This window comes from Calidris pugnax, unplaced genomic scaffold (assembly GCF_001431845.1).
Source record: "Calidris pugnax isolate Ruff unplaced genomic scaffold, ASM143184v1 scaffold38, whole genome shotgun sequence".
NCBI lineage: Eukaryota > Metazoa > Chordata > Aves > Charadriiformes > Scolopacidae > Calidris > Calidris pugnax.
This window is the reverse complement of record NW_015090995.1, coordinates 9,612,397-9,637,580: the sequence shown is the minus strand read 5'-3', so window position 1 is coordinate 9,637,580 and position 25,184 is coordinate 9,612,397. Positions and strand designations below refer to the sequence as shown.

Below are 25,184 nucleotides of genomic sequence, written 5' to 3'. Positions count from 1 at the left end.
AAACTGAGGTTTTAGGTTTCCACTGCAATGTAATTATGCTTGGAACTAAACTAAACCTTTGCTCCAGAGGTTCTCCATTTATTGTATTCTGTAAGAGAGGTAGCACCAGTTTCCCAAATCGCACAACTGAGGCATGGGGAGTTCAAAAGATTGGCATAATGTGAAATCTCAGTGCAACAGGGAAGTGAACCCCCACTGACCCAGGAGTCCAGAACCCTGTTTACTTCCTTGAATCAGCCAATTTCCCTCCCTCCCCTTAATGCAATACTACAAAAACATTGTTGCTTATACAAAATATTTTAAAGTTGAATACGCTACCAAGTGTATGACAAGGCAACAGGACTGACTGCAGGAGAATAATAAAACTTTTGCAAATCTAGCAATTACTTTAAAAAGACTGATTCACTTGAAAAGAATTATCTCACCAAAAATTTTACAAGAATGATGATATGTTATCCTAAGGAAATTTTGAGGTGATTTTTAGAAATTACAGTCAGCCATGGAACAAAAGGAGGCAATGGAAATACTCGCTTCTGCTCAGATATTTTTAATAAAGGAAAGCTTGTTAAAAATAAACTGTAAAGAAGATTTGGGCGGAATCACAAATCATCTCATTAGCATTTTGGGGGAAAAAAAGCAAAGATGAAATACCAGCTTGTAAAGTCTTTTCTGCAAAGCCAATTTTCTCCTCCTTCCATCTGGTTTATCTGTATTCCAAAATTCTAATTTTCAAAGAAGTTTCTAAAATGGCAATTCTGGACTGTTTTTGCTCTTACTAAACAAAGCAATGTACACCCAATATAGAAATATAGAGGAATGCAATGAATTAAGACTTTTTTTTTTTTTTTTTTTTTTTTTTTTTTTTGTAATGTTGTTTTTTATAGGCCTGTGTGTATCTAGGATTTGATTATGGCTTCCTGTCTTTGACAAAACTTAGGCAGTGTTTTGTAATACTTAGAATAAATACATTTAGGCAGAAAACAGCGTAACGTATTTCACATTGTGACTACATTTGCTCCCTGCCCCCCCCCTTTAGATTAATGTGAATAAAATTTTTTTTTTTTTTTTTTTTTTTTTTTTTTGTCTGGCAGTTGATTTTTAAAACCAAACCCAGGGTTTAAAGTTAAAAAAGACATGGGTGATTTCACACCTGCACTGCTTTCTAGCCTGAAAAGCAACCATGGGGGCAACTAAGTCTTCAGTCTCTTGTCAAACACAAACCAACATCAGCGACCCAACGAGGGCCAGCATCCTAGTACCAGACCTTTAATGGGAGGGGAAAGCCCCCAGCACTTATGAGGCTGATCGAGAAAAGGAAGACACAGCAATGCAAAAGCAGCATATGAAGGGCAAACTGGAAATTCTGCTGTAGACAAGAATTTCAAATTTGCCCAATGCCACTTCTCAACATTTTGTGGACTCTGATTTGGAGAACAGCAGTAAAAAAGTGACATGTCCCTACAATGAAACAATTAGAAAAGTAGACTATAAAAATGGCACTACAAAGAAATACCTAGAATTTTAAAGGTGGTATTCAAACAGATGATCTTTATTTTGCAGTTTATTAACTTTGAGCATAACTTTTTATATAAAACATTAAAATGAATGTGAAGAGAAACTTACCCCATAGACCAGTTCACCCACCATGCCATTCCATATCTTAGTCTCAGGGTCCCTAGCTCCATATTTCCCATCTCCAACAATTGACAGTTTGTATTTTATTCCAACATGTTTTGCTATTTCAGAAGCTAAGTCTACACAATATCCTTCATATCTCTCATTCCCTTCTAGTTGTTCATGGTTTTTCTTATACATTACATATGGTGATTCCTTTGAAACAAAAGTAAAGATCAAAAGTCTATGAATGAAAAATACAGTGTTAAAACATACAACATGAGCGCTGTTATTATCCCTTATATTACTGGCAAGTATTTACAGTATTTCCTGCTTTGGTACAGAAATTAGAAAGACAGACTTTCGCAGTTTAAAGAAACTTGGCTAATCCTACAGCCACACATACTATTGATTTAATTCCTAGTATGGGCCCATTGCAGACAATGGGACTATTCCACTTTAACAAAGTTACACTTTTGTTTGCAGGATTAAGCCTCATTAGACAATCAAATAGCATCACTGTAGTAATAATTCAGGTTCTACTGTTTAAAGAACTGACATGCCCAACACCTCTACCATCAAAATAATTTCCTAAGGCCCCCGTGGCCTAGAATGGGGCTCTGATGGAGGTATTTTCAAAGCAGCCTAGGGGAAGCTAAGCTAAAATCCTCAGCAGCAATTTTTGTCACTAAATTCCCTTAGCCTTCTTGGAAAATTCTAGCAGAAATGCTGATTATATCTCACTAAATCCACAGAACTATAAAATACAATGCTTCAGGAAATAGCATAAAATTGGCTCATGCTTAGTAGAACTGTAACAGGCATAAAAGTCACAAACAATACTGTACAGAGCACATCGGCCAGAGGCACTGGGACTGACACAGGTGCTGCTGTTTATGAGACACAGGAAGAGCTTTACTCCTTCGGAATTGCACAGGTATAGGTCGCTTTTCACCCAGTGCTACAGCAGTTCCAGTTCTCTACAGGCTTCATTGTGCCACCCTTACTCAGTCCACAGGGGTTGAGCTTACAGGAGCTGTACCTGAGTGAGGGGTGCAAGATTTGACCCTACAGCAGGAAGGCCAGATCCTGCAGTTATTTACATACATGCAGAATAACTTCACTTACACGAGGCATTCAACGGAGTTCAAGTGTCTGAGAAGCAGCAAAGCACAGTGCTGAGCTCAGTGAGCTCCTCCTGTGAGTAAACTTATTGACACACATAGATCTTTGCAGGGTCAACCCCTCAGTACATCTCTGGAAGATACTGAACTTTTCAGTCACTTGAAGTCCCAAAGTATTCAACATTTGCCTCCTGGAGAGGTGTCTTACACACCTCAGGAGCCACGCGCCTTGTTTCCTAAACACAAACACACTAAGAACATGAAACTTACCAAGATGGTAGTGACTACTATAGTTCTGTTCTCCACAGATGAAGTGTCATTAGACGGCAGCTGATCTAATGCTGGCACAAATCTTTCGTATTCGTTCCAATAACCAGCCTATAAAAATGGAGATACCTCATTACATACCTTTATAAGGACTCTGGTGCAGGAACTTGTAACAGGAACTGTCAAACATAGAGCTTTGTAACACTCATTCACGAAACATTTTTGCCATTAAAGGACTACATTAGCTTCGACCTAATTTCCTTAAAGAAGCAATGTTCTCAAGCCCACGTGCAAATAACTAGAAGCCAAATCTAAGTGACAATACATATTGAATTCTCCCTATCTAAATCCACATCATCACTATGCCTGTGGAAAAAATCGCCGCGTATCCACAGCATAAGAATATTCTATTGACAAGAAAATAAACTGCACAGCACTCTGAGTGAAATTCTTTGACTTTGTTATTTTTATCCCTATTCTGCTGTAGTTTGGACAGTGAATGAGGTCCCGGCAGAGATGCCTGAGCTAGCTGTAGAGCAGATGAACACACATCGTTAGTAGCACAGGCACAGTAGCATTATCCTTGGTATGGGATACAAACCTCTCTGTGAGCATAAGATGACTATCTGTCACCTGGTTTGTGCTGACCTTCATGCTGCTGTGGCTACATTGCTATGCTATTGCACTAGGTTTGTATTCCTGCACAGCACAGAAGTAACACCTTTGTCTGCACAGTAAACCTAGCTGAATGCCTGGGCCATGTCCAGGGGTATTTTGCTATCAAATATGTGCAGAAGAGTTTAAGGGGTCTCAGTGGTGACTAAGCAGGTCAGATATCTATTGCCAGGCAAAATCAGGGGGATTTACGTGCCCTGGCCGCGCAGATTCTTCTCTCAATACTCCTGAGATCCTGTCTACCTAATTATTTTTTAAAATCTGCCCTAAATTTCTTTTATAACAGGGATCTAGGCAACTATCCCACTTAGGATCCATACTTCATTTAGGAGACAGGAGAGTAAGTAGCAAATCCTAATTAAAACCAAACTTCTTTTCCCTTAGTTTCAGAAGGTTTCTAAAATACACTGGCTCCAGCTTCCCTATGGGTCCAAGGCCTGTTATGGAGAGGAAGGGAACGATGAAGAGGAATTTAGGAGATAGGGCTGAGCACAGGACCATGACAGCAGGTATTATGCTTGGCAGTGAAAAAGCTCCACAAGGGTTTTAAGGGGTCTGAAGTTGACATGGAAACCAATGAAGATATTACACAGGGCGAGAGGTCAGGGTGAGGAACAGAACAGAACATGATTCCCAGGACAGGGAAGATAGCAAGAAGGCTGGGTTTCCTTAGGGCCCTGTTATTACAGTGCCTGTGTGGTACTTTTGATTTTCATTAGTTTGTTGGAATAAATATTTGTGAAGATATGAAATCTGGATGCATATCTTGAAACTCACCTTCCGTGATCCAGCGGCTTTCATTTCATATACATCAATTGTGTAATTTGTTCTCCGCCCATAGGTGTCGAATTGGATGTTCCCTGTCATTCCTTGAACTTGCACCTTAAGGCAATAAAAAGAAACAAACATTTTAATAAAAGATTCACTTTATTTTCCCCTCTGTTACATTTTGCAGAAACCCACTAGCACAATTTTTATCTAATGAAGAGACTTGTAGCACTTTCAACACAGCCAGTTACAGTCTTCATAACAAAACCAATTCCAATTCTCTCAGTTTCAGCTGCACATATTCTTTGTTAGTTAGTACTCAGCTGGTGATTCACTCCCACAGAGTGAGCTGCATTTAAGTATAAGTGAAATTAGCCCTGCACGTATGTTAAATGTAAGACAGACTGATTCTGCCATGCTTAGTCACGCTGTGTTCACTGATGCAGCACGGTGTACGAGTGAGGCACATGCATTCAGTGCCATTAAACCCCTCACAATATGGTATAGAGTGATTTGCGATACGGACCAGAATCCCATACCATTGCTCATTCCTGGAAGTGTTTTATTTTAAGATCAGTCCCACTGTAGGAGACAGGGATGAACATCTTCTCTGAATGAGCACAGACAATTGTCTCTACCGCTTATCGAGTTTTGGTCTCAATCTGGATGGATGGGTGTATAGATGGTAAGTCATTATCATTACCTACTCACATGAATCATCTTAAGGGGAAGAGGGGAAGTATAAAGTACTTTGTTTCAAAGAAAAAAATCTTTCTTATTTCCCTGTACGAAAGGGTGAGTTATTTCCATTTATCACTTATCAACACTGACAAGCTGTCATCTCAGGCAGAAGGGGTAACAGTCTGGAACTTCAGTAGGGGTAAACTAGCTTTAGTATTTAGCAAAATGCAGTGGAAGTTACAGGAAGAGGTGATGGAAGACTAGTCAAAGGGAAACTGTTCAGGGCTGGTGACTGATCTGCTATTTATGGTTTAGAGATGGTGCAATCAAAGTTGTTCTGGTGGACAAGCCTACACAAACCAGTCAAAATTCACAGAATCACAGAATTGTGGTGGTTGGAAGGGACCTCAGAGATCATCGAGTCCTTGGACCCCGCATTATCCAGTGAGCCAAATTCACACTGACATATAAAGAGTGTGATGGTTTTTATCAGTAAGTGGATGTGAACCTTTCTTAAAATAGTTTATATAACTTCAGGGGTCTGGAAGCACATGTGAGTTATTCCTGCCTCCAGTTCGGCTTTGAAAGCCAAATTTGCCTCTAAGTCGTCTTATCAACTGTGGACAAAGTAAATGTATTTGTAGGGTAGCTGACATACAACTTGCAGCCAGATGTGAGCTGCTGTGCCTGCTGTCTGGCTACCTTAGCACAGCAGTGACTGTATGTCTCAGCAGAGCTTGTTAGGCCAGCTTCATCGTGATGAGTATTGAGACATGAGCGTTGGGCTCTTGACACCTTTTGGCTTCAAATTTAATTTGTTTCTATCTTTGGTGGGAAAACTCAGCATTTTGTGAAATCTGGCTGCACCGATGCAGGAAGACTCGCCAGGACTCGGAACGCTTCTGGAAGCAGCATGTGGAGGCAATCACAAATGGAGTGACTATTTATAACTGCCCAGATCTGTTCAGGTAAACTGTCTGCTGCTGATCTGACGCCTTAGAATCAGCTTTAGAAATACAGACATGCACAGCTTTCAAGGCTGTAGGGAAGCAGACTCAGGTAATGCCTGTTCTTCCCTTTTACCCACAGGATGACTACAGCGTGGCACTGAACCTTCTGCTGGCACAGGATATTCCAAGGATGTCTTGCAAAAAAGCATTCTTATCTGAGTTGTTGCTACAGAGTGGAGAGGAAACATTGTTAAATCAAAGTTTCTTTTTTCCCCTGAAGCCAAGATTTAAGATCATTGTCTGAATAGAGGGAGAGAGTGTGATGGACAGGATGTGGTCTGGAAGGCTGTGTGGGATGACCTTGGGTAGCACTTGTTGGAGCCGTACAGAAAGCTCACTTAGATGACTTTGAATAGCTAAAACAATACAAGGCAACCAGCTGAAAGTAAACTCCTGCATTTTTTGCCAATCATGAGTTTGGCTTTGTGTATCTTATGAATTATGTTTTTAAAATAAATTCTCCCAAATAGGGAGTGTCCTGTAGCAGTGCTGGTTTTCTTTGTCAACTTGAATACCTCATGTATCATTCAGAGGAGCTTTGTTTTGCTTGTAATTAAGTTCAAATGGGCAGTACAAATTCTTTAACTATTGTGGAGGCTGAATTTAATTAACTTCTCTTCAAAAGTGTGTAATGCTGCATTAGTGAATGTGCAGTTAGGGCATTTGTTAGGAAGTGACATAATGGCATAAAAAGAGCTCTGGCAATGTGAGACCGAACCATCTCTCCCACTCTTAAGAGTGACATAATCTGATTATAACCCTCTATAATTCAAGGATTTGTTTATACCTTACATGGTCTTAATTCTGATCTCACTCCAGTTCTATGCCTGCATTAACATAATTGATTCTGAGAAGTTTGTTTTAGAGTTATTTCATAGAATCATAGAATCATTCAGGTTGGAAGAGACCCTTGGGATCATTGAGTCCAACCATCTACCCTACTCTACAAAGTCTGACCGACTTTCCTTTTTTTTTTTTCCCTGAGGAGCTGCAGCTGTTTGTGTGAGTACAGAAACTCTGTGTACATGGAGTTGGGCGCAAGTTTGGTCCCAGCAGAATTGCTGCTGTTGTGGTATAAATACATTCATTAGCTGGTATGTTTGTCCTTACCATTTTCAGCGCTCTTTCTATATCAATTCCTTGGCTCCATGGTACTGCAGGGTTAGCCAGGCAGTCTCCAGCACTACCTCTCCTGGAGACATCCACACGCTGTCTTCGGAGGTAACGGAAAGCCTCTGCTATGACTAGGACTGCATCGTGGGTCAGTGCAGACGTATACTAAAATTGATGCAAATAAAATATGATGACAAACTGCAACCTTAGAATTGCAACAGGTAATTCTGAGAAGAATCAAGTTTCCAAGCCCTTTTACTTGTTCTCTGTTCTGCCGCAGGTGCTTTATGTCATTTAACAATTCCACATATTTCAATTAACAAATTAAAAATATTTTCATTTTGTATAGCAGCAAAATAATAAAACCAGTTTGTAGCTGCATAAAATTCAAATTTAATTGGAAGCAGGCTCATCTAAGTGAGCTCACTATAAAAGTCTGCAATTCCATGCTGGCCCATACTGCTACCAATAGAGAAGAAGAGCTCATGTTGCAGTATTCTTTTTCTTTTCAACAAGACTGCCAAGACAGACAGTTTTGTATTAAAGTTAACATAAATCATTTCTGTTTGGACCACAATCCTGATTAGGTAGCATCTGGCAAGAAATAGATCAGATTACTTTTCTTAGAAGACAGGTATACAAGCAAGTAATCACAAAATACACTTTAGGCATTATGTCTCCTTGGTAATTGCCCATCTGCCTTCTCTTACTCCACAGTAAATCTGAGGAGGGTGGTAAGCTTTGTGTAGCATCAACTCTTTAACAAAATCCCCAGATTCCTTAGCTACTTGTTCATGTTGCTGTCAACTTCATTCATGACTTGTCGTATGTATCTGGTGACACCCTCCAATGCTATAAATTTAGTATCACCTATGAAATCTGATGGAGATGGTTTTCTCCTACATTCACGTGTTTGTCTGAAAGTTCTTCCCTCCTAGAGCGGCCCAGGCTTTGCATATGACATCACTGGTTTTCACCAGCATCACAGCACACCTGTAACTTAAAGGTCTGTGCACATGAGACCATTTCAACATGTACACACCGAGAGCAATTACACGTGCTCAGTGCATATGACCAGATTTCAAACCCCTGGTAACAGACCCTGCATATTTCCACAGTGCTTGTAATAGAATGAAGAGAAGAAGAAAAGAACGTAAGGGGTATGTGGATATATTGGTACACCTGCCCTTCTTTTGGCTGTCTGTGGGATACCGTAGAGCTCCTGGCTCCTGGGGAACCTTATGCTGGAGTTCATGCCAGAAGACATGCTGCCCATGCATGAATTAGAAAGGCGGAAATCCAAGCTTCAACTGCACATTCAGCTACTCCCTTTGTGGGTAAGACTTATTCAGTTCAGAAGAAGTTAATTCTATCCAGTAGGGCAGGATAGCACAATCGGTGGTCCATAATTCTTAAAAATGTGTATTATCTTATTACAAGCTCTTCAGTTCGATATAAAGCCTTAGGAAATCTGCACAGAATGAGACATGTCTGCATGTGCAGTTCAAGAGAATTGTATCTGATAAAAAAGAGTGCAGAAGTAGGATTGTGAAGAAGGCTATACAGCAGCCATTCTTACTGAGTTTTGAATGACAGCCATTTCGAACCTCTTACTGGGGGTGTGTGGTGGTTCCTGCTCTGACTGTGCTCTTTTGATCCCGTCGGCTTTTACTTCTTTCTGTGATGCTTTGCAATGATTACCCTCTCCTCTTTTAGTAAGTTAATAAAGGTGATATGTCACATTCCACACAACAATATAGAACCAGATAGTAATTTTAAGGTATTTGTTCTTGTATTAAAAACATCTTGTAATAGCTGTCCGATCTAGCACTACGTAGAACTTACATGCTGATAATTTTTTCAGCAGACTGCGTCAATTGTCAGTAACCTTAATGTAGTCCCTTCCAAGTCATGCCAAGAGAGCTATCTAATTTTCTACTTTATTTGAATTCTACTTATAAATGCATGAGCATGCAAAGAGAAAAGAGAGAGAGAGAGAAGGGAAAGGCTGATAAAATACAGAATAAATTAAACATCAGGGCTTTAATCTCTAGGCAATTTTATTTCCTAATCAAAAATATTGTACATCAATTTTTAAGTATGCTTTTTGTCTGATTGACAAATACTGTGCACATTTCTATAATGAGTGGTACCTTTGTGGAAAGGTAATGTAATCTTTGTGTTTGTACCATATACTTAAGATTATGTTTTAAGGATGTAGAATAATTTTTACCACAAGGTAAATTGCTTTCAAGTGGAATAAAATCTTCCCAGGTTAACTTTATATATTTCAGAGCTTTTAAGATTAGTTTGATACTTATCTTCACTTCTGCATCACTGCTAGGAAGCTTTAGAAAGCAGGTCTAAGTCCTAATCAACAGGGAACAATGCACTAATCCGAGTTTTGTGGGCCTATGTTTGCCTTTCTTTGCTTCCTCTGAAATGCCAGCAAGGCTGTGGGATGTGTGGGATTAAGATAACTTTCCTTACCTAAAGAAATCACACGATCCCAGGGATGGAAAAATATGTTGCTGAATGGCCCTGGCCTTCTAGCAGCAGACCCACATAACTGGTTCCTATTCTGTCTGTAGTCCTACAGAGTGCTACTGCCTGCCTTGGTGTCACCCCATGCATTGGGCTGGACCAGATTTTCCCTTCCTAGCTAGTATTCTATGCTTCCCTGGATTTTTTCCTATTAATACCAGGACATTACTCCAGTTTATCTGAGTAATTTTGAATTCCATACCTGTTCATCAATTGGGAACATATTCTGATCAGGGAACTGTATCATACATATGCACACATCTGAGGTTAAAAAACACCAAATAATTGTTAAAAGCAACACATATAGTCTCCATTACTTTCAGGATAAAACAAATACCTTCAGTGGTGAGTTTTTGGCTTCAGGGAATTCCCTTTCATCAAGCCTCACCCAGCGTTGTAGGAACTGTTGAACCATTGGGTTTTCATTATTAACAATCTGGAATCCAGTAACATTGGCACCTCCATGCATTACTCTCTCCAGAACAATGTCTGTGAAACCCTGGGAGGACACATGTAGAAAACAAGAATCATTGCCATCCAAAGTTCCTTTCCTTTGGCTCAGTTTTACCTGCTACAAGCGTAGCACAGAAGAAATGGATTGATTTCCCTCTTGTTAGCTGAAAATATTCTACCTAGGAGATAATTACTATCACAACTGGGATTGTGGTAGCACCACAGTATAGAATTTAAAACGTATTCTTGTTCAGACTTTTGTGATAGAAAACTGTCCTGTTGTGTTGTGGCAATGTGGTACGTAATATTCACTGGTCAGAAAGAAAACAGTGGGAAATGTGAATTACTATTTCCTCTTTTCTCCTCATTATGGTGAAATCTGGTCAAAGACTTCAATCCCGTTTGTACAGTAAAATGCACACCTCTTGCTAGGCAGTTCTCTGTCACAGCATTACTTAGCATTTCACTTGAAAACACAACGGTATGATTCTCTCCCACTCTGTTGTTATTTATACCTAAGGCAGTAAATTGGTGTCTTTTTGATTAGTATGACTTGATTGCAGTCATGTTTATCTGAATGTCAATGGTTACACACGCTGAAAGGCAACCCAGAAGAAGCAGCCCTGTATTTCTATGCACACGCTAATCAGTGAGATCATGACTAGTTCTTATAATGCAAAATGACACATTTGAAAGTCATACAGCAGTACTTATACAAAATAAGGTTATTTTAAAATTTGTCTTTTCTGCTATAATCACACCAAAACATGGATACAGAGAATCTTCTACTAAGTGGGACTCCTAACTTGAAAGTGTGAGTTTTGGAAAATCATTTTTCTACTCACAGTAGACACAGAACCCCAAAATTAGTCTTGCTGCAGGATCAACTACAATATAACACTTTTTCTAAGTAACTCTAACAGATGGCATTTCAACGGCATCATAAACTTCCCTGAAAGTCAATTCTAGAATCCGTAAGAAGCTCTAATATAGACAAAAATGTGCTGTCTTGTCCTGGTAGGTCAACACATACACAGGCACCACCCTAGGCTCTGAAATACAAAAGAACAGCTAAACAGCTTGGCTGCTTTACATGATGGAATTGTTCTAATTTGCAGCTTTTTACTACTTATTTTATACACAACTATGCTAAAATTATTTTTCCTGGAGTGCTTAAATTTCCAGTATGTTACAGAGAAGATGACAGTTATCAAGTGTCTTATTTATGAGGATACAAATTAGCGGAAAACATAATTAAATTATTATTTTAAAATTAGTAGAGGATAGGAGATTCATAGACAAAAGAAAGACCACAATTGAGTACAAATTACTGTAACATACCAGATCCAGTATTTACTGAAGTAATTTCTCAAAATCCAAGAACTCATCCATGCATTTCCTCTTTTGCTGATTAAAGTTGCCACTACATGAACAGAATATATTACCCTCTGAACCTTAGCTATACTTGTAATGAAGAAAAGTTCTTACCAGATTGGCTAACATGTAGTGATAGCCTCTCGAATGTTTGCCGAGGATTACAACCTGCATGAAGAAAAAAATTACATATTATTCAGTTGCAAGAGGATGACTCAACTAGTGGAAAACAGCAGAGAATGGCATGCCCACTCCACGGGCACCACGAGTATTACAGACCTGTGGCTTTACAGACATGATGCAGTCATTTGTGTCTTTAAAACACGCAGGCAGAAGAGTAAGTCACAAGACTGAGAAGACTCTGCTTGTGCAGATGACCTTACCTGGGAAAGTCACCCTTGTGATCAGTTTGGGTGAGTGACAAAAGCTCCTGACTGACTCCCCTGCTGACCAGGTTCATTTTAGTTATCAAGTATTTCTGCGCTGAAATGAGGTAAAATCACATCTACCCACTCAGCAAACCTCTGTTTATTTTGTTCCTTGTTTGTGGAATGTATGCGCGGCAGGTGACACTGCCCAGACACTCACTGTGTTCATTCCACAGCACAGCGAGGCTTGGTAGGCTCCAGCTCATACTGGGGGTTTCCTGCCATGAGAACCCTGGCCAAGCCTTGTCATACACAAATGCTTGAAGTTAAATTCCTAAAGTGATAAATAGTGACCTTCAATGCCTTTTGACAGCTTTCAAAAGGCCTGAAAACTTGCCACTTCCAGTGCATCTAAATGGATACATCTGACCTTACACGTTTCATCAAAATTTATACCAAATGTGATGCACATTCCACTAAACCAACATCTCCTGCCCTCTCTGACCTCACTTGGGCATCTCTCTGTACAAATGGAGTCATTAAATGGAAGCGCTAAGAGACAAAAAAGCAGCAGGATGAACTGAGCAGCTGGATTCTCTAAGAGTAATGAGGAAGAGTGAGGGCTGCACTGTCTGACAAGCCTGAATTCTGCCCTCCCGTGTGCTCGTCCCTGCTCCAGTAACACTGTGCTTTTGCAGAAAGGAGGAAGAAACACAGTTCCCATGTCTATAGCTCACCAGCAATACCCCTTCTGCAAGATTATGCCACTGCACTTAGCACCACTCTCTTGCTTTCAGATTACAATCTCAGTGACACACATCCAGCCCCACTTGTTCAGGTGGGGCAGTGTCCAGCAGTAAGAATTGAATTAATAATTGTGGTGAGTACATGTGCGTCAGGACAGAACCAAGTTTTCCCAGACTTGCTGGGTTAAACTAATAAAACCAGCAAACATAATGCTGGCGACACACCGCAGGTGTATCACTGACTATACCCTGTGAGCAGCTCAAGCGAACAGATGACGGTTGTTGATGGAGAATCATCTGAAAATCTGTATGTACCATACCAACGTTCATACATAACGTTCTTCTCCATGGTCACAGATAAGCACTCCATATGCGATACTCTAAAAGACATCTTTCAACATGACCACTTACGTCTTTGCTAAAAACAGATGACATTTGAGTCATTGACTTTAGATATACTGCTGAGCCTGTTAAAGTTCTTGATTAAATTATTAAGTTCCCAGTTGCCTCTTTGGGTTGTCTTGTCCTTAATAGATGCCATTTCTTTTAAATTCACATTTAATTCTGTAGGAATTTGCATACTTTCAGCAGTCTGATAATACATTGCTGTTCAGGTTCTCTTGAGAACTGTATGTACACTCTGCTGGTAGAAAGCATCTGCTTTCCTACACTCACATTTGTTTTCTATGGAAATGTGCAGGCTTCCTTCAGATCATCTGGTGTGCATGCTATTTGCATACTGAATTCTCTGTATGCTTTAATTTTACCTTAAAGGCAGCAATTTACTTTTGAAAGGTTAGAGACAAAGAACTTATTTAACAACAACAATACTCTTTGTCCTTTTAACCTTAACAACAAATAAGAAAGCTTTTTCATTTCTACCCAGAAATGTGTTTATTTCAGAGAAAAACAGCATGACAGATGAAGTCAGAGGCTGTAAGAAAAAACATACATGGAGCTGCTACAGGCATCAGGACCAATACTGCAATAGGAAATGTAGGATTCATTAGCACAGATCAGACTCAACTTCCCATCTCATCTGTTGCCAGATCTCCAACATGACCAGAAAGAATTCTGTTTAGTCCCTTAGAGAGGTCCAACGTACTACAGTCAAGCTTTCATTCATAAAGCACCTTTCAGAAGTGACCTGCCAGTATTTCTACTCACACAATCAACCACATTATTTTGTAACTATTTAACTGCATTATAACAATGTTTTTAAAATTCACTACACCTGCTGTCCTAAATCTTAACAAGCACAACTCCTCTACTCCCTCACTTGCCACTCTCTACCAACTGTCCAGCACCTTGCATGGGGGTGCTGGATTAGAGAGCCCAGCAGAAACAATCACAGACATGAGTGGTGCTCCTAGGGGAGTGAAGGGACGGATAAAGCTTTTTTATGAAGAAGGAAAACAGGAGTATAACAAATAAATCTCATCAACTGCTTATATATTGTGAAGCTTATATAGAAAGTGGGATATTGAATAGAGGTGGTGAATAGAAAGCCAGGATTACAGGACAAGGATTTCGCAGAGCTACATGTCTTTGGTAAGTTTCACTTCTGAGACTTAATATTGCTTTCACCTTGCCTGAAAGAAAAGCTTATAAGATTTTATACTGAACAAAGGAGAACAGAAAAAAAAATGGCTGGAAACTATCATGAATAATTCAGACTTCTGATCCCATATAATTCTTGCCTTGTAGATAAAAGATCATAATGTCAGGTCTGATACAGAATCAAATAAAGTTTGTGTTTTTAATTAACTCTTTGGATATTTCCAATTAATTAAGAGAAAATCTGGAGGGAACATAATAAAAATGTATCTGGTTTTAAAATAACAGTCAGATCTGCTAGCCAGCACCAGGCTTACTGGAAGTACAGATCTATATGCCAGATTTGGGAAATTAAGTCAGCATTGCCAATTTTATTTTTTTCATTTGCCGGGGAAAGTTGTTTTTTGAATGAAAGCATAAAGACAACTTGATTTCCACTGCATTGGTCTTCATGATAATAAATAGGCAACTATAAGTTTTTGCCTTAGCTTTTATATTTTTCTTACAGTCTTGAAAGATAGCATTATAGAGATTAACTGGCTAATATTAATTTGTATGGAGCATTATGATATTTCTAAAGCAGTAATGATGATTCTCTCATGATGCAGTTCAAAGGCCATACAACACCTCAGAGGAAGGGCAGTGAAGTAACTTTAATACTAACCTCACAATTACTCCATCACTCAAATTACAACCACAACTAGTTCCTGGTCTAGAACATGAATCTGGGTTCTTTTGGCCATGAAAATGGTGTTAAGGGTGGAGGGAACATTATGAGGAGACTGGAGAGCTCTTAGAGGAAAGTCAAGGCAGGGAAGCCACTTTAAAAAGTAGTGATGGAAACAGATCTGAGGGTTTGACTGTAATATTTCTTCAAGGCCTTGATGAGGAACTAGAATGGTAAGAACAGAGTGTGAACAGTAGCAACAGATGAGAGGCAAGGAAAGAATGGGTTAATGAAAGGAAAGATTCTGTGGGCTCAAAAGGAATCAAGCAATGGAAGAATAGTGCAAGTTTGGTAGGCGGGACTGAGTAGTCATATTTTGTCTTTAAAAAATATCAATGGTTTATCTCTGATTTATAAAAGGGAAAGACAATTTTTCTTTTACGGATGGAGGAAAATGACAGAACAGGTGAGGTTGGAAGGGGCCTCTAGAGATTGTCTATTCCAACCCCCTGGCTCAAAGCAGGGGCAGCTACAGCAGTCTGCTCAGGACCACGTCCAGTCAGGTTTTGAATATTCCCAAAGAGAGATTCCACAAGCTCTTTGGGCAGCCTGATTCTCTGTATGACCATCCTCACAGTAAAAACGGATTTTTCTTAGGTTTAAAGAGAATTTCCTGCACTTCAGTTTGTGCCCTTGCCTCTTCTCTTGTCACTGGGCACCACTGAGACTCTGAAACTCAGTGAGACTCTCCAAGAATAGTCTGGCTCCAACTTGTTCATTCCCTCCCATAAGGTATCTGCAGACATTATTAATCTTCCCCTTAAGCTTTCTCTCCAGGCTACACAACCCAAGTTCTCTCGGGCTTTCCTTGCATGTCAGATGCTCCAGTTCCTTAATTGTCCTAGGGGCCCTACACTTGCTCCAGGACGTCCATGTCTTTTCTATATTAGCCAGCCCAGAACTGTACATGGCACTTGGGATGTGGCCTCACCAGTGCTGAGCAGAGGGGAAGGATCACCTCTATTGACCTGCTGACCATGCTAATCCTATGCAGCTCAGAATGCTGTTGGCTGCCTGCACTGTGAGAGCGCAGTGCTGGCGTGTGCTCAACTTGTATGCCTGGACCCCAAGATCCTTCTCTACAGAGCTGCTTTCCAGCCAGGAAGCCTCTACCCAGTCTGTACTGGTGCATGGGTTTATTTTCCCCCAGGTGCAGGGCTTTGCATTTCCCTTTGTTGAACTTCATGAGTTTCCTCTCCCTCCACTCCACCGGTCTGTTAAAGTACTGCAGCACAATCACCTGGGGTATCAAACACTCCTTCTAATTTGGTATCACCTGTAAACTCGCTGAGAGTGCACTCCATCCCATAACCTACAGACCATTAATAGAGAGGCTAAACAGTGTTAGCCCCAGTGCCCTCAGGGTACTCCAAATAGTAACTAGCCTCCAGCTGGCCTCTGTGTTGCCGATCTCAACCCCCTAAGCCCAGCAGTTTCAATCACTTTCAAATCCATCACACTGCCTCTGTAGGCTTTGATTTTTAAGAGTCATTGAAAAATACAAGCTAAGATTATATGCTTGCAGTTCTACCTAGAGAAGTAGCTATCACAATTTTGGCAGCAGTGAAAAGAAAAATACCATGTCCAATTAATACCTGTTTGGAGCTCATCTTCCCTTCATTTGAATCCACTGCCATCTGGTCAGTTTAGTCTATTTAATCAAAGTTATTTACCATCTTTATTTACAAATGAAAAAAGAAAGGAAAAAATCAGGTCACAAAAGTACAGACTACATCATCTACAGCTCAAACCCCTGATTTTTATGAGTCTATTAGCTCTTTCCATAACATAAAATACTGGTGCTGACAGGCACTATTGCAACAAAGAAGGTCTAAAGATTTTTACTGTGCTTTTCATATCTGACAAGTGGCAGAAATATGCCACTTAAATGGACTGACAGGCAGAGATCTGACCTGCTGTAACGTGTCTTTCCATTTTGACCATATCTGGGAACAATGAGGCAGTTTAACTCTAGAACTCTTCTTTCCTAGGTTTTAAAAAGACAGGGAGAAAAATAAGATTTCCTGTAAGCTCAGAGTAAAAAAAGGATTTTGTTTTTGTTGAGGTTATTCATGCATTAATTTGGGTTCCACTTATGCAAAAACCTCATATTTAACTTCAACCATTTCGACAGATTTTTAATTATATGTGTAAGTTTCTGAGGACAGGAGAGCTTAGCTACCTCCAGTTGAGCAGTAATGTGCCTTTATAGTACAATTATGACACCTTTGCCTTCAAAGCAGCGTGCAAATGCCAGAAGTGATGGCATGATTCTTTTCAGAGGCAAACAAGCAAAAGAGATAAAGGGACTCAGGTCTAAAAAAAATTTAGACAGTATTGTCAGGATCAGCTATCCGTGTTGATTGCACTTCATGGGAACACCATGGATAACAAGCCCTTGCTATCTCAAGAGTGGCAACAACTGTCTGGCAAGCTGAAATTGTCATGGAGCTCACTGTCTTCTCTAATGGGTATCAGGTCAGGTGTTTTCTAATTTCTATCCTTATTGACAATATTTCTATTCTGAGGACGGAGTTAGTTAAAAGTTATCTCAGATCTGAGTAGCTCCTATCTGATACTGGATTGAATGACTGAAAAGTTGTGCCCTGTGATGCAGCACCTATTGAACCGATGGCACTGCCTAATTTGGTCTTCAGGACACACTTAAGAAAGGAGAGGAACCAGAGTATCAAGGTGACAGTCCAATTAGTTCAATAAAAGCTGAAGTCAAGGCCCAAAAAAGTTCTTGTCAGTATGTTAGCAAGGATGTTTAGCTTATCTTAAGTGGCATCTGCAATGTACCACATCTCAGCTGTCTTTCTACCACTGAAGAAAAGAAGAAACTACAGAAGCCCTTCAGCTGGAAAACTGTCCTCTCCCTGGCCTCCCTCCCGCTCCTGTTGCCATGTGGGCAAAGGTGCAATACCATTTGACAGCCATACATAATCATTCCTCAGTATGTTCACTTTGTCATGTAAATTTTTCCAGCTAGGAGTAAGATAAATAGGAGGAGATCAGAAAATAAACGTTCTCCTGAAGTGTGAACAGAATTTTCCTTGTCTAAGCAGATGCCATAGTGAAAATGAGATCCCTTGTACCCTCAGGAGATCCATTTTACTGTAAGAATGCTGTGCCCACTCCCGTCTTCCAATACACACACATGCTCCAGCAGAAAGAGTGAGTTCCCTTTGAAGATTATAAACACTATATAAGGCTCGATCTTCCCTGAGTAAATTTGAAAAAAATAGCTTTTTGGTGTCGTGATTTTGTCTCTATCACACCAACACCACCAGCACCAACATATGAGGTTCCAAAGGAACTGCAATCCTTCAATGGCAAAAGATACGTCACAGCTAATGGTGGTCTGCCACAGCCAAACAAGAGATACTTGTCCTGCCTTTAATTCCATGGAAATAAACCCATTTCCATGTTTGGTAGAAGTGGCTTCCCTCGTACAAAGGGCCAAAACCTCATGATTGTAAGCTCATGATTTGCACTACAAGTGCAAACCCAGTGAAGGCGATTTATTTCTTCACTTAGTATTAATGGGATGGGAATCTAGCCACCAGGGATTGGGATGCTGTAAAATATGCAGTAAACAATGATTTCATTTATATGAAGAATGAATACTATATTAAATTTGAGTTAAATATTAAATGAAGAATGTATTAAATATTAAGATGAAGATTCTACACACGTATTATTTGTTGCAGACAAAAATAACTGCATATATAGTTGAGATTAATTCATCCACCATTTCAGAGGCTTCGTGTCCTTTAGGGAATGTCACAAATCCATACACAGTCGCAGTTGTTGGATTCTATATTTCTGTGCAGTACATGGACCTAAGAATTCTACGTCCATGCAACCGCCACCTTGTACATTTGTGACTATACCTCATAACCAAAATCCTACTTTCCTCTATAGCACAGTATCAAGATTATTTGTTTCGGCTTATAAAACATTCTTCAAACAGCTTTTGGCTTTTCCACAATATATCCCTCACGGGAGATAATTTCCTAGTGAACAGGAGTCTCCTAGAAGAAGGAGAGAAAAATGTGCGTGGTGGAAGCACGGATCTGAGATGCCTCTGAAGCATTTTACTGAAGTTTTTCACTCTCTGATCCCCTTCCTGTTGCCCTTCTCTCCCTTGCGTCTCTCCTTGATGACAGTCACATCAAGAGTGAAATTTTACTTTTAGGCCATCTCCAGATAGATGATGGTTGTGCATGTTGGTCCTCAGAGGATAATTAAATGCAGTATCTGAAAGTTGCATTGTACTTCATTCTCCTTCCATACAGCTAAACTTTTGTTTTCCCATCACTAATCTGACATTTGCCGATTAAAGATTGTGTAGTGGAAGATGCATTTAATTTGTGCATAAAAGGTTACATTAGAAATCACTTTGGAAAAAAAATACAAACTTCAACATAGGTTCTGAGGGCATGGTACTTTCTCCTAATTTCTTTCAGTGTGGTGACAAAGTTTTCTGTGAATTTTCTATGCCCTGAAACAATTTTCCTAAATTCGTTTTCCTTGGTGTGACTTAGCAATATTGTCAGGTTAACTAATCTGTTGGCACAGTTATTGTTAAAGGACATATTCTACCGCAAGCATCAGACCCTGGAGGAGACTGAGATGAAGAGTTTTATGATCCCTGGTAACTGACATTCATAATCACAATTATTTACTCTTTAAGCGGAATAAAATTCATTAAATAAACTTTTCTCTACATCAAAATTTCTTCTTTGATTATACAGATGAGAACAGTTTTATATCTCTCAGGACTGAATCTCTCTTCACAAGTTGTGTCCTTCAATACAAAGACCTTCACGTCAGAATCAATCAAAACTTACACTACCCTTCATCACTTGAAGCTATTTCACTAAAAACAAGATCAGATATGGGGGGTTGTTACAATCAGAACAAAAATTCTTTGTTCTGATATGAAAAGCATATGAAAAGGATACTCAAAATTGCTGAGACCTTTGCCCCTTATTTTGCCAAGATATTCTCAAGAGGAGATACTTGTTTGCAGAGAGCTTTCTTGAAGAGATTTATGTGTTGCAGAATATTTTAATTAGTGAATTCTTTAGCTTCTTGAGTGAGATTAATAAAGTAAAAATCAAGTTGTGTTCTGGAGGAATTTTTACACTTGTATTTATGGGAAGTACATGACTTAATTAAATATGTTACTCTGCAGCAGTAATTTCCACACATAGGTCATTTTAGGAAGGGGACCATATTTTAACCGTCTATACAGTTCTAGTATATTCTTTGAGAAAGATCCTCCCTTGAAAAATATTCATAATGGAGTGATTTTACATCCAAGATAATTTCACAGAGGTTCCAGTACTTTCTCAAGCCTCTGTGAAATCTTAAGTTCAAAACTCACCTGAAATTTCACATAGAGACTTCAGATCTCATAAAAATCAACTGAAAAACAAATGTGCAGATGAAATTTCAAATCACAGTAAGCCTTTTCTGTTGAGTGGCAGAGTTGCTTTAATTCTGACACTGACAAACACGGTACTCTCCTCATTGATTTCATCTTCTAGTTCTGCTGGCTCAGCGTTCTGTCTTCCTCCCTGACTCTTGGCTATAACCCTTCTCAGGTCAGACACCACCAGAAGGTCCCCATGACATCAAGGGACTTGGTTTATGTTCTCTGATCTGACAGAATTTTTTGGTACAATGTTCAACGATTACTTGGGTCTGAAGCCTTTTGATGCACTGTTGTCATCGAAGTCTGAATTACTTTTTTGAAGTCAACTGATTTGGTAGTGTACTTGGGAGTCTGCAACTTCTGTTTCTCTACATAGATCTTCCAAAGAGTCCAGGGAAACTGAAATCATATTAACTGATAGAATAGGTACACAGAGAAAGACTCTCACTGTATTCTGTCTTCCTACTGCTCCTGATAAATTCCAAAATATTAATCTATTTTGTATTTCATCCCATCAAGGCCCACTCTTGTTCATCAGTCAAGGACCTGTGGAAATACATCTGCTACTGCTTACGCCTAATTTTGCCACCTCTGAGAAGAGACATGAGGTTTTGTTAACCTGAGAAGAAATAGATACACTGCTGCTATATCTGCTCCAGTACTCTAGAGAGCCCAAAAGAATAGGAATTTATGTTAACTGCTCAGGTGGGTGAGCTGTTTAGTAACCATCACAGGCTTTTCACTGACACACAAGCATCTTTTCAAGAGACACCAGTATTTCTTAGTCAATTCTTAGCTCAGAACAGTTAAGCAAACAAGTGCACCTGGCTGTACCATTAGAGTTGATTGCCTTTCCCTAGTAATGTTCACAGTTAAATTTCCTTCAGTCTACTATGCAACCAGCTCCTATCCCACAGAAGATGGTCCCATCACAATAACATCCTCGTTTCCACCTTCACATATGCTCTCTACGTACCCTACCTCCTTGCCTCTCGGCAGTTGCAGATGCTCTCAGGTCTCTGCAGACCTACAAGTCCACATCAGGTATATCAAAACCAGCCCTATCAAAAATTACTTCCAGACTGCCATCCTTCACTAAGTTTCACAACACCTGAAGTCACTTTCACAAAGATAATTATCAATAATCACAAATAATTATAATTTCACATTTATTCTTTTCCAAACCTTATGCAGGAATCACAAATGCTTCAGCACTGTCAGCACATCATTAACAAGCAGTTCTTTAGTGATCTTTGCATTATGTGTCTAACCCCTGTGACACAGGAGATGATATCTAATTGTCCTTTTTGGCTTTCAACACTGTGAAACTGTATGTTCAATGTCTTAAGAGTACACTCTTGCAATCACAAATAAACATAAACAATGCTCATTTCTTCTTCTCATATCCCACAGGGGAAATGAAACTCCTTCAGCCTTAGCTGCTCAAAATATAAAAGGATGTATATCTGTTGGGGGAAGAGAGGAAGAAATTAGGTAAACTGAGGCACACAGTTTTAATTATACAAACACATAAGTTTCCCATTTTCTCCACACCTCCCATCAGCACATCAGAGTAAAATCTCACTATTACTCTCTGGAATTGAACAAGAGTCCTCAGAAACAGAATTCTGCTTATATAAACCATTACTGCATGTCAGGATCACTTCAAACTATTATTTGGATATAACCCAGAAGTGTCGCAGTAATTCAGTCCCAATGCTCACATGAGAATCTTTTGGAAGGGTTTTGTACTGCAGAGCACTGCCTTCAAGCAGACTGAAAAATACTGAATAGTAGCCATTCTTTTTTTTTTTCCTTTGAGCATTTCTTTTCCTTTTTAAATGCCTTATGAAATTAAGAAAACAAAAATAAAACATTGTAAACTTCTCTAGGAAAAACAAGGTTACTTTTTCTTATACCTTTTATTATAAAGGGAATTTTTCTGTGACTAGAATTGCATTCAATTTGCTCTTTTCAATGCTTTGAAAGAGTTTGAAAGGATTATTCTGCTTCACTATAAACAGCGCTCCGCAATATTCTCCATATAACTTGGTGCATAAACCATGAACCAAAAGAGATTACAAAGAGTTAATTTATTTTTACTAGGCTTAGTCTATGCAGCAGGGGAGGCCATTTTACTCATATGAAGTAGTAAAGTTATAGCAATCTTTTTGCTTTCTGATTCTTTACACACATTCTCCCAGGATAGAAGATAGAAGGGTATTTTTAAGGGTCTATGTATATTGTTGATAATTTTATCCGTTAGATGTTTTAAAAGAACGAGCTTCCAGTAGTACATATGCCATTATGCCAACACACGCATGTCCATGGTGTGATGCAAATAAATTTAATTTAGTAACGTGGGCTTTTTTTAAGCCTGGGAATGCTAACTTCCTCTAAAATTGTTATGCTGTTCTCCATATTACTGTTGGCATACTATGGGATGAGTTTGTATTTGAGGTTTTGTTGATGACTTACAGGGCCTAAAACTTTGCCCAGGCTACCCCTGGCAGCTTTAATCTGCTCCACAAAGGCCAGTGGAATTGCACTGGTATGAAGACAGGATAAGAGACAGGAATCATGCATGAATCTATAATTACAAGCAGCGAGTGACTTGCACTGGGATGGTACTTTGCCATATTATGGTCTGATCCAAATCCATCTGTAGCCCAGACCAAATACACACAGTTCTGGATCAGACCTAGGGACCTCATATATAGGGACTTCCCCCTGCAAGGTTGGAGCTATCAGTTGCTAGTGTCTTACATACTGCACCACCAGCATATGGATCAAAAAAGCCCAGTGGGGTGGTCCCCATTCCAAAAATCTTGATATTTAAACTGTAGCGTAACAGTGCTCTACGAAATGCGCTTAGGAACATCTTGGTGCATGCAGGGCCCTGAAAAAGCACCAGTGGTTCTCTTCCTCTCCCAGATATGTGATTTGTATTGCACTGAATCCATTAATCCTGACTTAGTCAGCTGTGAAAAAAAAGACATACACTCTTGTGCAGCTTTTCTTTTACTGAGTTAGGACTTCTTCCCTCATAAATGAACTTATGAGACACCAGAACTATCACGCTGTCTCTGGTGATGTACAACGCCTGTTTGCACAGTGGTATTGTGCTATTACTATTCATTTTGATAGTGTGTTTCCTTCCTCTCCCTGCAGTTGGTTCATCTGAATTGTCGCCAAGATGGTTGCCTTGGAAACTAATTAAGGAAAGCCTTTGGTTAGAAGCAGAGTTTCAAGCATTAAACTATTTGAGAGACAGATGCAGAAATTAAGGTAATGTCTGCAAAGATGAAAGGGTTTATCCTTTATATGGAGAAGAAAGAACCACATTAAATGCTAGGACTGTAACAAAGCAACTTCTATATAGCACTGATTTTTAAAACCTGGAAGAGATGCGAGTGAGGGATTTTAAAATCGGCCTGGAGCTTAGAAGAGGTGAAAAAGATTCCCAGAGCTATTAGGGATGGGGAGATGGACAAATACAGTAGGACAAAAAAAATGCAGGAGATCACACGTTGAGCAAATTCTAGCCAGCTTTTCATTTTCCTCAAATATCCTGTATCTTTAAAAGACTTCTTGTGAATGATATTTTTGAAAAATACCAGTACAGCTAACAGAAGACCAAATCATCTCCCCACAGTCCAGGTATGGATGAAAAGCATCAGTGTGTACATTTGCTTCCAAAGTACATCAGATGCAGGAGTGAGAGGCTATCGCAAATGGCCCTCAGGCTCGACTTTTCTACTGAGACTGTCAACAAGGGCAACAATTAGTACCAGTTGCAGAAGCAGCTCATGTGATGTGGACATGGGCTAAAGAATAAGTGGGACCCTCAGAGGGCTTTCTAAGTGCCAACACTCATGCACAGATTCTGTGCACTGAAAAGCTGTAAAGAAAGGTGAACTATGCAGCAAATTGTCCTTTTACAGCCACCTATTAACTGAAGTTCAAAGCAAATACAATCTATGTGCACAATGGTATCAATTTAAACATTGTCTCCAGGATAACGGTTGACTCTATACTTGCAGCAGCGTAACTGAGAAAAGATTTTGGTTCTCTGTACATTTTAATAGCAATGCAGAGGTTGCCATATAAATATGCCTGTAACTGCATAAAAGCATATTACAAATGCTGTAGTCAAAATATGCAAAATACGAAAAGCAGATGCAAGTTTGTGCATTGGTGTGTGCATTTATATCCCATGAATTATCATAAAACATAAAATGAGTAATTGCTACTATCACAGAAAAATAAAAACTCTAATGGTAACTTCAGGTTCATATGCCTCTGGCGTAAGAAACCAGAGTTGTTTGGCAGAGGTCTTCTACACACAGCAGCTTGCACATTTTCACTGAGACATTTTGTATTAATTATTATTATTACTGACCAGATACATTTAAAACTGTGCTTTAATGTCTTTTTAACACTTTTAAGCTTTGTGTGCCATTACCTCAGCCGCTCTGCAGGATGACTAATACTTTGTTAAATTCCTGTCATTTGGAACCTGCCTTGCTTTATGAAGTCTGGATGACGGCTTTGGAGACATTCTCAGGTATGTGTGAAATGTGCTATATGTGGGGCAGATTAACCCAAGATGTTGCTTCTCTCTGCTTTAGCAATCCATCTCTGGCCCTTTACTAGTTTCACAGCTGATGGAAGCAGCCCCTTTAAGGCAAATGCAGCTGTCGCTTTTGAGATATGC

General features: G+C 39.5%; 1 protein-coding gene across 3 annotated transcripts in view; it reads right to left on the bottom strand.

Annotated features, from left to right (window-relative positions):
• Positions 1–25,184, bottom strand: part of GRIA3 (glutamate receptor, ionotropic, AMPA 3) — a 151,872-nt gene that overhangs the window by 53,028 nt on the left and 73,660 nt on the right. For all 3 annotated transcript variants that reach the window (XR_001413457.1, XM_014955100.1, XM_014955099.1), the window contains exons 5-10: positions 11,738–11,791; positions 10,134–10,295; positions 7,250–7,417; positions 4,458–4,562; positions 3,009–3,116; positions 1,624–1,830 (exon numbers count right to left, since the gene is read on the bottom strand). Coding sequence is in view for 2 of the 3 variants with exons in the window: in XM_014955100.1 (XP_014810586.1) it covers positions 1,624–1,830; positions 3,009–3,116; positions 4,458–4,562; positions 7,250–7,417; positions 10,134–10,295; positions 11,738–11,791 (804 nt within the window). In the remaining variant the exon portion in view is untranslated. The remainder of the gene's footprint in view (positions 1–1,623; positions 1,831–3,008; positions 3,117–4,457; positions 4,563–7,249; positions 7,418–10,133; positions 10,296–11,737; positions 11,792–25,184) is intronic.